At 39.5% G+C, this 12,408-nt stretch overlaps 1 protein-coding gene across 3 annotated transcripts in view; it reads left to right on the top strand.

Annotated features, from left to right (window-relative positions):
- LOC119657413 (irregular chiasm C-roughest protein-like) overlaps positions 1-2,428 on the top strand; it is a 526,753-nt gene extending 524,325 nt beyond the window's left edge. For all 3 annotated transcript variants that reach the window (XM_038064308.1, XM_038064310.1, XM_038064307.1), the window contains one exon: positions 226-2,428. In XM_038064308.1, the coding sequence (XP_037920236.1) occupies positions 226-680 (455 nt within the window). In that variant the 3' untranslated portion in view covers positions 681-2,428. The remainder of the gene's footprint in view (positions 1-225) is intronic.
- Positions 2,429-12,408: the final 9,980 nt, after the last annotated feature.

The raw sequence follows: 12,408 nt of genomic DNA, 5'->3' as shown, positions 1-12,408 counted from the left end.
AGAGACATTTTTCAAGAAGGCTTATTTGGTTTTGTATAACATTGAAACCCCCTTGATGGCTGATAAATATGGCCTATGTACTAAATGCGAGTTGAAACCCTTGATGTATTTAATGACTTTGAGAAACATGCTGGTACTATTTCCATTATAGAAATCTGTTCCAAATAGTTGACACGTGCAGCCGTTATATTCGAATGGAATTTGATACGTTTTGTTTCGTTGCAGGTCAATCGTTGATCCAGAATGGCCTAAGTATAGATCCTCGATACAGCGCTGCTTATGGCAATCCATATCTTCGTACATCGAATTCGTCGCTTCCACCGTTACCACCTCCGAGCACGGCCAACCCGGCTGCGACACCCGCCCCGCCGCCCTATCACCGGGCCACCCAACAAAATCAGCAACAATCTCAATTATTAAACAATAACAACGCCACTAATAATAGTATTATCTGTTTAGGTAGCAGTAGTAGTTTATTACTTGGTAATACCAGCACATTACCGTCACAATCACCCCTTCAGACGCAGCCAATTCAACAACTAGCGCAACAGCAATTGCAGCAACAGCAGCTACAGGCCACGCAGCAAACGCAACCCCACATGGCAGCTAGTCCGTCAGGACAATTCATACTTCCAGCTAACGGCAATCTGAAAAAGGGTGCATTAGCGACGCATGTTTAATATTAAGTCAATCTATTTTTGAGAGCATTCAAAATCATGTCAAAGTGTTTTTACTTTTATAGTAATTTTTAGCATATCATGTTAAATTATGTAATTTGTGAATTATATCCTGCATTTAGTGTTAATATTGTAAAAATTGTAAAATACTTTCCGAATTAATTCTAAAGAGAAGCCTAGGTACCTACACATTTCAGTGTCACAATTCTCAAGAAATGAAAAGATGAGCAGGCGTTTCCTGTGCCAACCGTATTATCGGGAAACGTTATCAAGTAATATATTTACTGATCAAATATCATTCCCCTGTAGGAGGTGCATACATATTCGATTTTTAATTTAAATTTAATAACTCTCATTTGACAAACCCCGAATTCCTTTCAGTATAGAAAAAAATGTTCAAGCTGAATCCTCCCATTTTCGCAACTAGATGAATTATTGAAAATTCAATCAGATATCAATCAAAAATAGCTAAAAGTTGTTAAGGCCTTTGATTGCATTTCGAGCCTACGCATGTACGGATTTCTATCTATTCTAAAATTGGCAATGGAAATGCTTCGATGAAAGGAGACCAGGGCGAGGTCGTTGTATTAATAAATATCAGTTATTGTAAAATATGTATTTTATGTTCAGCATCCATATGTGGTAATAAATTTGAAACTATAAAAACTCAATAAAAATTCATTAAAGTCTACACAGAGAAAATCGTAAAATTGGAATTAAAAATAGCCAAAAAAAAGTAATGAGAGTATATCTAAGCGAAATCACAATTAAAATGACGAAAAAAGAAATGTTGAAGAGTGGCCTTATTAAAATTAAACTGAAAATTGAAAAAAGAATTAAACTACTTATTAAACACTTGATCGTGCGCTATGAAATCATTCTGGATCTCAGATTTTAATGTAGATGCTTCTAAACGAGATATAACTTCGAAATCTATTTGATGTTCATTGAAAATATTGCTAGTGAAAATCCAGAGCGTAAAAAAAACAAATTTCACTGTAGAAAAACGAAAATATTTATTAAATGTTTTTCGAGGAAAGGGAGAAAGCATAACGTGCACAAAAAATAACGCAAATTGAGTGTTAAAGCATTATAATCCCCAAAGTTTTAATTGGATCATTCAAACTGGGATATATTCATGTACGTGTTGAAGCGATTTATTCCGAAAGATATTCCTGGAAATAATTCTCATTTTTATGCAGTTTGAGTGCTATTCTGCAGGATTTAAATATAGTATGAAGGGAATCGACGAGGCCACTCAATTTGATCGCTTGAGTTTACGTACTCAATATTTTGGATTGAATTCAGTTGATCCACTCGAAACGTCGAAGTAGATAAGAGCAAATAATAACCTTCGTTTGCCCAGAATTCCTTTAAAATTCACAATAATTTTTTTCATACGCATTTAAATGTGAAACGGGACATCATCAGATACAAACCATTTGTTATTTTGCATCCAATTTTCCCATTCTAGTTGCCCCGTCAAGCTTTAAATGGGAAAATGAAAGGAAGAATTTTATTATGCTCAAAATCCAAATGGGGAATGGGCGGTTAATTGAATAGTTTTCAACGAATTCCCTCCGTCATATCTGAGTGGATAATTTACACAATATAAATGTAGTAATTTTTTTCAAATTGAATGCAATTAGTTCACGGTTTGGCTTGCAATATAAATTTCATTGGAATAACAAAAGCTTCAATATGAACAAATGATTTCAAAGTATGATGACAGCTGAATATGCACTTGTATATATTCTGTATTCAATTTGTATTCAATGGGCTAACTTTACACGATCAGTATCCATCAGTCAATCCATCAAAAATGGACTGATAAAAAACGGATGGATTGACATATCGAGTATAAACAGGAGTATAAACAGGACGAACCATTTTTGTTGCATACATTTACAAATCCGAACCATTCGGCAGCAATATTTCGATTAACAACACAATGACAACTGCACTACACTCAACTTATCATCAGCCCAAATAGACTGACGGATTTTATTTAAAAATTTAGGTTTTCATCAGTCCATCAGTCATTGCCATAAAAATACCCTAGGCTATGAGCTCGCCATAATTTTGCCATTCTGACTGATGCCCGACTGATGATATACTGACCGTGTAAGACCAGCCAGCGTGGAAATGTGTTCTACTATTCAAGGAAAATAAAAGAAAAATCAATATTCCTTAAAAATGAACCATCAAGAAGAAAAAAGGGATCCACACATTATGAAATGTTTGACGGGTTTCATGACTAAAATAATTCGCGCTTACGTTCAAAGCCGTGTTTAAGACGCAAATCCAATGCCTAATATGTAAAAGGAATCATAAATTGGTCAAACGAAGCGAAAAGTTCAAAAAATGTGAAAGCTGTACTGCATGTTTGATCGCTAGTTTCAATAGGTATTCTCTCCTTTTTTGTATCCCTGACTACTCATTAGTAAATAGAGGTCCCTAACCCTGCAGAAACCCCAGAAGGATCGACTAGAATAATTAGTTAGTTAGAGTTTGGTCAATTTATAAAAAACAAACCTTCCGATGCGCAAATTGGCAATATTGACACGACGGACAAGGAGTAATTAAAGGTCGGGGCTCTGAAAAAAACATTCGAAACGGCCTTCAAAGTCGCGAAACATTGCCATCGCAGTGAAATGATGATCTGTTCAGCCTTAGGAAGAGAGGGTTTCAACAGCTGCTACAGGCACAAGTGCTGGCAGCCATTCAACGATTGGTTGAAGAGGTACAAATCAGCCATGAAGACGTAACTTCCCCGCCAGCCAGGAGAACATACCAAAAGCGGGTCCGCGAAGAACTTTCGATCCTCCCGCTTTACCTCTTTCGTATTGTTGACCAAAAGAGGTCCTGGACACACATATAAGGACTATTATGGAGGGAATACCCTTCCCAAAGTCTCAGCACACCTACTTCGAAGGCAAATCCACAGGAACCCCTGTTCACACATTAATTAGTACGATTAAGCAGTCGTTACAATACAAGCAATATACTCTAGCTGCCTACCTGAATATAGAGGGTATATTCAGCAACGTCAATACCAACGTCATCAAGGAAGTCTTAACCAAAATACGACTGGAGGCGTATCTTACGCATTAGATAATTTCCATACTTAGAGCTAGCATAATCTAGCCTAATCTGCTCGGTAGTCGTATGATCATATCTGCCGTTGCTCTGGTTGATAGTGATGGGCTTTTGCCCACATTGGATAGGAGTGGGGTGAAGACGCTGGCCGACGACTTGGGGATATTGGTGTCAGCGATGCTTTCGTCTGTTATGAGTGAAATCATGCAGGTAGTGTTGGGAAAGTTGTGCCCGTGCACTACAAAACCAAGCCAAAAGTACTCGAATTTCACCTCACGCCTCAATCCAATGTAAAGTATTTGAGTGTAATCCTGGCTGAGGCTGAACATAGAACTTAGGGTTAAGAAGGGCTGCATAGCCTCAGCGGAGGATTGTTTCACTGTATGTACATAGTCGTGGTTCTTCCAACCTTAACGTATGATTTGATTGCATGGTGGCAGATGCTGCGCAAAAATACAATAATTTACAAAGTAAATAGGATTTGTGCAGCTACCTCCACATTAAATATGCTGTACCGTACTTGCAGTCAGATTATGTGAGTCCGGATGATGGACAGCGAAGCCCTACAGCCGTTGATGGACAGCGAAGCCCTACAGCCGTAGTAACATTCTAGACGAAGAACATCGGGAACTCTGAGCGTTCGCAATGGACTACGCCTCATGCAAACCGAGCTTGACGAGGAACTTTTTTGTGGACTTTACAACTAAGGCAGAATGCTTTGTGTTCCAAGGTCATGGAACAGCATTCTTCACTGTTGGATCAAAGATTGTCGGTGGTGTTGCAGTTTTCTCGGATACGCACCGCGTAACTAAGTCGGACGGTCTGCCAGGATTCGACAGTGAATTCCAAGCGAAAGTACGATACTGGAATCCTGCCGACGGCTGCGGTATGATTAGGGTCTCAAGCATAGCATAGTGTGATCGGCTGGCTCTGAAGATTTGAGCTGGCTCGACCCGGCCCCTCTGATTTTTATTATAGTAGTTATGTCAAAACGATGCAACATAAAACTTGAGATCCTTAGTTCAACCACTGACACCTACCCTGCCGTTCATAGGTTTTCTTTGATATGTTGTTATTGTGATAACAATAATAATCGTTGGCGTTAGAATCCAATTGAATCAGGGACTTGAAACATGTTAGATCACTTAAGATAAGACCGTTAACAGGATACAGAACACTGTAAGAGGTTTGACTCAGGTATATCTGAGTCGACTGGTATACGACATCCCGTCACAATACAAATCACTCTAGAACTAGGGAAATATGAACCACGACCCTCTGCTACAATAACCTAGTGCTTAACCACTGAGCCACACGGGCGAAAAGAAAAAACAAAAAAAAAAAAAATTATTATGCAAATGCAAACTTTTTAAATTTTGCCTACTAAAACCACCCTCTGACTCCGGTTCCACCCGCTAAGCCACCGTAAAATATTACGTCGAGGAATGGATATAGCTCTAGCTCCCTTAGCCCTTCTACCTTCCGCAGCCTACACTGAATTCACCCTGCCAAAGTTTACCGCATTCCCTCCTGCTAATTCGACTTTATGATACTACTGTGGAAAAGAACATGTTGCGGGTCCTCCAGAGCACCGCCGCAATTGGAACAGTTAGATGAGCTGTCTAGTTTGACTTTTACATTTATTCTCGATGTTCCGGAGAAATTGCATTACATTCCAGTTCTGTGTCTTCTCTGCATCCACACCTGGATAATGGAAGTCAAATTGGAGGTCTGTCTTGCTCCTATGGTCGCTGCTACCTGCTCATTCCTTCCTTTCAACCATTTTTGCAAGCCGATCAGTGGAATGACCGCGCCCATCATCGGTCAAAATGTCAATCGCCACCATTTTGGCTATCACGTAAGCAGCATTGTCTAACATGACTCTAAGCCACATGCCGATGGCAGCATATATGTGCATATATGGTTTTTCTATCCCATCATAGTTAGCGCATCTTCTGGTCATGACATATTCTTGATCTGTTGAAGTTTGCATGCATCACATATAGCAGCTTCCGGTGTAACTAAGCTCCTCGCGCCTTAGACATTGTAAAATGTCGTAACTCTTATAAAGTCCAATTGCTCCCTAGGAGGTGCTGCTGTTCGTGTACGTGTATGCGGAATCTGCTTTCTCTTCTGTGCCTTGTTTGGAGGGTTTAACACAGTTTTGTTTAACACGTTGAGCACTGATTTTGTTTCCATTACTTTTCAATTCTTCCTTAATGTCTGGGTCGTTAGCCTTTGAATTTTTATTTTAAAATGCCACCTCGCTCACCACTTTTTAACTGATGTGTGTAAAAATCGTCTTTTACTTACCGAGCCTGACGGTCATTTGATAGAATGTAACCTCTTCTAGTATCTATGATAGATATTTGTTTCTTTGATATTGCCTTTATATAGGCTGATCCTGTAGAAGTGATTTCTCTTATTTAGCCAATCAATTTTGCATACTCGCGGTGGGAGTAGTCTCTATGGTTCCACTATTATCTATGTGTGGAGTACGTACATACTGGATGGTATGGTTATTGGATCCTTATGGAGCAATATCTTTGTCGACTTAGGGGCCTTCTTAGTTATTCTCATCTGCCAGCTTATAGTAATTTGTGTAGGTTTTCTCGCAGAGCTAGTGCATTTGCAATATCCACATTGCACAGTCACTTGATAGAGTATGGAAATGATCGTTTCGCAGTCTTTCATGCCAACATTGCAACTACCGTCTTTATTACGATGGCTGTTATTAAAAAGGTGCAGTCAATTCTGGTCATGTATAAATCGCGGTTTACGCCCACAGAAGCTAAAATACTGAAGAGAATATATTTTCCAAAATGATTAGTAATGTAATATTACTATCCGTAAGTCTTGTTTTGAGATCAGATAAGACGGGAGGCCACTTTAAGAAATTGATAGTATGATCAAAAAACTAACTTCCTGCAGCTCTTGATGTATGGTTTGTTGCAACATTTTCCTGAAAAATTCTACATTCTCCCTCAAAAAGCTTACTGGTTTTGATCGTCGCGTCTTAAGGAACTTTCTCAGTTAGTAAAAATCCCTGGGTTCCATTATTCTTCGGACGGCCACAACAGCACAGTACACAATAACGACTGATTATCTTGTGCTTCTTTCAAGTTTTCAGCACCGCAGGCGAAGCTTCTTAACTATCCTCTAAATTTTCCGGATACCCGCAATCACATCTAGTTATCTAGGAACAGAGGCAATGAATGCTTCTCCTAGAACCAGCTAGTGTTCTCCAGTTGGTTACCGGTCTTTATCCATAATTTTCGTTATTTTTAAGTAATTATTCAAGCAAATATTTCATTTCAGTAAGCCACATTTCACAAAATACTTCCTTGTCCTTGGCCTTGTCGGGCTTGATTTGCCTTTATTGGATTGATCACTTCTTTCGGTCGTAAACTTAGTGTCAAAGAATTGCTGTTTTGATCGCCCTTTAACTCGCTGCTCATAGAACTGGATGTTTATGTCAGTCTTAATTAGCTAGTTATCATCAACGAGTAAGATATGATCATATCAACGGAGGCGTCCCTTTCGCAGTTTCACAACGATGAGTTTCGACTGTTATCATACCGACTTATTCTACCGATCCACTCAACATCGTCACTTCCTTAAACTTGAGGAGATATTCATTGCCTTTGGTGGCTACGTACTATTAGGAACCATCCATGCGGCAGGCCGAATTAGGGTGGCGTTTGATTTTGAATTTTTGATGTTCATTGAAATATCGATCAATTGAAGGAAAGGAATCCTAAAACCTTTCAATTGGTGGTGCAAAATCCAGTTGCTGACAATGGTCTGTCCTCGATCTGTAAATCTTTCCAAAGCATGTTCGATATTGTAATTTCCAACGTTACTCCCGCAGCCTCTAACAAGCTTCAAATGATCCTTTTGGATGATTTGGGTGGCGCCGGTAGAGCCCATGTGGCGACTGCGCGTAGTAGGGCTGTGAAGGGCCTTAATTGAAGGGGTTTTCTGATCATCGCGTCAGATGCTGCTTTCATAAGGGGTGGGTCTGGCTGCGCTATAGTTGGTCCGATGGGACGCATGTACCACGCTTTTCTTTGATAGTGAGTATAGTCGTGGCTGTAAGGATTATGCTCAGCTTCCGGTTAAGTGTAAACAAATCTTCTTGAGCAGATATTCCTGCTTGATTCATGTCCTTTTATATTTCTTTAAAGAAGCTAGATTCAGATTATAACACTTATGGGTTCGTTTAAATTTTAGCGACACAGCATATCAAGGTTCTACCGGCTTTTTGGTTTTAGGCTGGAACCCGTTTGCAACCCCCGCAACCAACGGGTTCGTAAGTTTGAATGAAAATCGTAGCCGGATGGTCTGGATCTCAATCATTAACACTCTTATACCCTGGATTCTACAATTCGTCCCGTTTTTCGCATCTCAACACTTCGTATATTGGAACCTAAACGCATCCTGTTTCATCATTATCAAACCACGATAATGACTCAACTTAATCAAATTAGTTATTACCAACTCCATAACGACTAAACATTCATAACCTAAAACATGACTAAGATTTATCAAGCTTGCAACACGTGTCTAGCCTGTTCAGTTAGGCTCTGATAATAAAGTGGTTGTAAGTGTAACGGCTTGAAAATAAAGAATCGAACCCAACAAATACAGGTTTCGCCTTTTTTGGCCAAGAACGATAGTGTGTTTCTAGCAACATAGGCTAAGTGCCTGCCCTTAGTCCTGTTGTTGCACTTCATGGGTGTTTTCAGATCCCTATTTTGGACTGTTAGCCTGTCGGATCCCTGAGGACACACAAAAGTCAACAACACAATGAAGCATCGATCATAAAGAACAAAAGTTTTGGAATGACACTTCGGATGTACCGATGCTTAAGGCGTAATTTACCATAAGGTACGAGCACTGATTCGAAATAAACTACCGCTCAGTGTTGTGTATGGTATGCCACTGCTTTCCAATTTATCCATGCAATTAATTAACATGAAATGGAATTCCTTCATTAATTTTTTTGAATACATCAGCTGTTGGAGGACTTGCACCTGGGGTGTGAAAATATTCCAGAAGGTATTACATCTGTAAAGTATCGCTGCACGGTGTCATCTGAAGCAGAATTGGTTCAGTGTCCAGGCATGTGGACCAATAATTGTTGGTAATTAACTTACTATAATGGCTGATAATATCCTTTTTCGGAGGAAAAATCTTTTTTGTCATCTTTATTGTTGGTTTCAATGAGATTGATTTTATGAAAATTATTACTACTTTCTTTGAATTTGCATATTTCCCCCCCCCCCCCCCCCCCCCCTCATTATGTGATTCTCAGTAATGCTGGTAAGCCAGAATCTGTGATCAACTGAGGTATTATAGTTATGATATCAGGAGCACTCATTCCATACAAAACTCTGGAAAATTTCCAAATACAATTGTTTCACATCCTTACTTTACTTTAAGGTACTTCACTTTACTTTACTTTTAGGTAGTTTTTTCACTTTTGAACGATTACTCCTTGTGTTCATGATTACAGAGCATATAGGCCATTATGAACATGGATTTCGGTGGTGTAATGTACTTATAAAACATGAACAGTTACATTCTGGAAGGGTTAGCCAACAACAGATGATGTTCGAGATATTGTGAAATATGCTGTTCATATTTGCCATGCTGCATAGTTCAGAATTATACCAACATGCAATGAATTCAGAATAAATTCTGTTAAATAGGACAATTTAAAGTAAATAAACTTGATTCTACACTTTAGATGTTAATAAATGGTGCCTCTTCATCATCAATGACACAATAACCGGTCTAGGCCTGTCTAAATAAGGAACTCCAGACCTCCCGGTTTTGCGCCGAGGTCCACCAATTCGATATCCCTAATAGCTGTCTGGCGTCCAGACCTACGCCATTGTTTCGTCTGAGGCAGGATCTGCCTCGTCTTCTTTTTCTACTATAAATATTGTTCTTATAAACTTTCCGGGCTGGATCATCCTCATCCATACAAATTAATTGACCTGCCCACCGTAATCTATTGAGCCCGATTTTATCCACAACCTGACCGTCATGGTATCGCTCATAGATTTTGTCGTTATGTAGGCTACGGACGCGTCCATCCTCATGTAGGGTGTCAAAAATTCTTCGGAGGATTCTTCTTTCGAACGCGGCCAAGAGATCGCAATTCTTCTTGCTAAGAACCTAAGTCTCCGAGGACTAGCAAGATCATTGTTTTGTACAATAAGAGCTTTGACCCTATGGTGACACGTTTCGAGCGGAACAGTTTTTATTAACTGAAATAGGCTCTGTTGGCTGCCAACAATCGTACGCGGATTTCATCGTCGTAGCTGTTATCGGCTGTGATTTTCGTCCTTAGATAGAGAAAGTATCAATGGTCTCAAAGTTGTAGTCTCCTATCTTTATATTTCCCGTTTGACCAGTGCGGTTTGCTGTTGTTGGTTTGCGGTGCTGACGTTGCCACCATATATTTTGTCTTCCCTTCATTGATTTGCAGCCCAAGATCTCGCGCTGCCTGCTCGGTCTGGATGAAGGCAGTTTGTACGTCTCGGGTGGTTCTTCCCATCATGTCGATATCGTCAGCATAGGCCAGTAGTTGGGTGGACTTAAAGAGGATCGTACCCCTCGCATTTACCTTAGGGGTCAGTCTAGTCAGTCTTATCAATTTCGTCGGGACATCGAATTCTCTCATGGCCGTGTAGGTATAAACGGTGCCTACTGTCCCTTAAATAGGACATAGCCCGCCCAATGCAGACTCCTATACGTCGTCGACGCATGTTGAAATGGGCTTTAGTTTCTTTTTTATTGATACCAAGGGGCCTACACTCCTCCTCTGCTGTTCTGCTTCACGTGTATCTTGGACGATTCACTCGTTCTAGTGTTTTCCATTGATAACCCTTAATGAAACTGTCGCCCTTTCATTGGACTTACCCACTGTCACATCTACCAAGCCGTACCTCGACTTTGTTCGTATCTATATCATCACGGAGAGAACGTGAGTTTGGACCAACTTCAGTTTGACGTTGGTGTTTGATTACTTTTATTTTCAGATTTTAATAGAAAAAATTGCAAAGGCTACTCAGTGAGGCAAATTGGTCGATAACTTCAATACTCTACTCTTTACCGAAGATAGGAAGAATATGATGACGCATTTGTGTAAAACATTGATTTACTGATGGTCTATCTATCTGACACAGCCAATTTACTCAGAAATGGAAAGTTTCCAAGGAATAATACAATTGCTAACTAAGCTAAAATAGATCAAAATTTCCAGTTCCGTGTGAATTTATTGCCTGGAAAACTTCATGCATACCATATGTTCTACATGTATAGCGATATATACCAATTTCCTGTGTGTACTATGAAAAGGGATGCACACCAGAAATGGATGCCATTACTGTAGTATTGTATTGTAGCACTGTCCCACTACCATTGGGAATTCTATTAAGAAATGCGCTTTTTTCCCAGATTGCTCTTCCTTGGAATGGGTTTAAAATATCTGAAACCTTATTCTGATTTTATAAATTTCCTTTGCTGTAGATAGCCCAACTTCTGCAGGAGATATCCTGCTTTCCCTGCACAATCTGGAAGAATTACTTCAACTAACTAATATACCCATCTTCGCTTAAGTTTTTGCTATTTTGAGTTAAACTTCCAATTGAATACCATAGGTTTCTACTACAGCTCTGTAGGTTTTATTCGAAGAAAATGAGACTACCGTAATAAATCAAGGAAAAACCTAGATTTGAATTTCTTTGAGGTCTTCGGAGACCTGCAAATCAGTAGGGTTATTGAAATTATACACATCTCCCTCCTTAATATAACCAAAAATGAAAAAAAAAATTGTAGTGAACGAAAGAGTGAAAAAAAAATTAGTGGTTTTCATTTTTCAAAATTTGGTAAACTGATCTCCATCTTCTCTATGGAAAATGACTTTTCAAGTGAAACAAGACTTGTACAAATAGGAAATGTACAAAAGTTAAATCAAAAAATTTGGCACAAGCAGAATTAATTGATTAGATGAACCTCCATAAACCTCACTTTCAGCCTGCCAGACTTGCCGGAAAAAATTGTTTTAGTTAATAGGGTTGCTACCCATTACTCACTTTCTCGTGGTTAGAAATCTAATAACCTAATAGTGCATCCCAACTCTAAACTAAGGTTTCCAACAAGTGTGAAGAAGTGGATGGCACGACCCTCCATCTCGACTTCCCCACACATAAGACAATGATACCTGGGAAAAATCTTCTAAGATGTACTTAGTTTCCTCATCAGCTTGTGCGCGTCGCAAACAGGGACCATGTGAATAGATGCATCAAAAGCCAATATATAAGAAGGTGAAAGATCACAGAGATGAGAAACGAAGCATTTCCGCTAATGAAGTTACACTTTTACCTTTCTTTTGTTAAGGAACTGTCTGGATGGCTCAAGTGGTTAGAGCGCTGGGCTATCGTAGCGGAACGTCGTGGTTCAAATCTCATTGAAGGCAAAGGGATTTGTTATCGTGACTGGATGCCGAGTACCAGTCGACTCAGCTGTGAATGAGTACCTGAGTCAAATCAGGGTAATAATCTCGGGCGAGCGCAATAATATCCAAATTGCTTCCTATAGTGTACTGTAATAGTACACC

The sequence above is a fragment of the Hermetia illucens genome, chromosome 5 (assembly GCF_905115235.1).
Source record: "Hermetia illucens chromosome 5, iHerIll2.2.curated.20191125, whole genome shotgun sequence".
Classification (NCBI taxonomy): Eukaryota; Metazoa; Arthropoda; class Insecta; order Diptera; family Stratiomyidae; genus Hermetia; species Hermetia illucens.
This window is presented reverse-complemented; position numbering and strand designations above follow the sequence as displayed.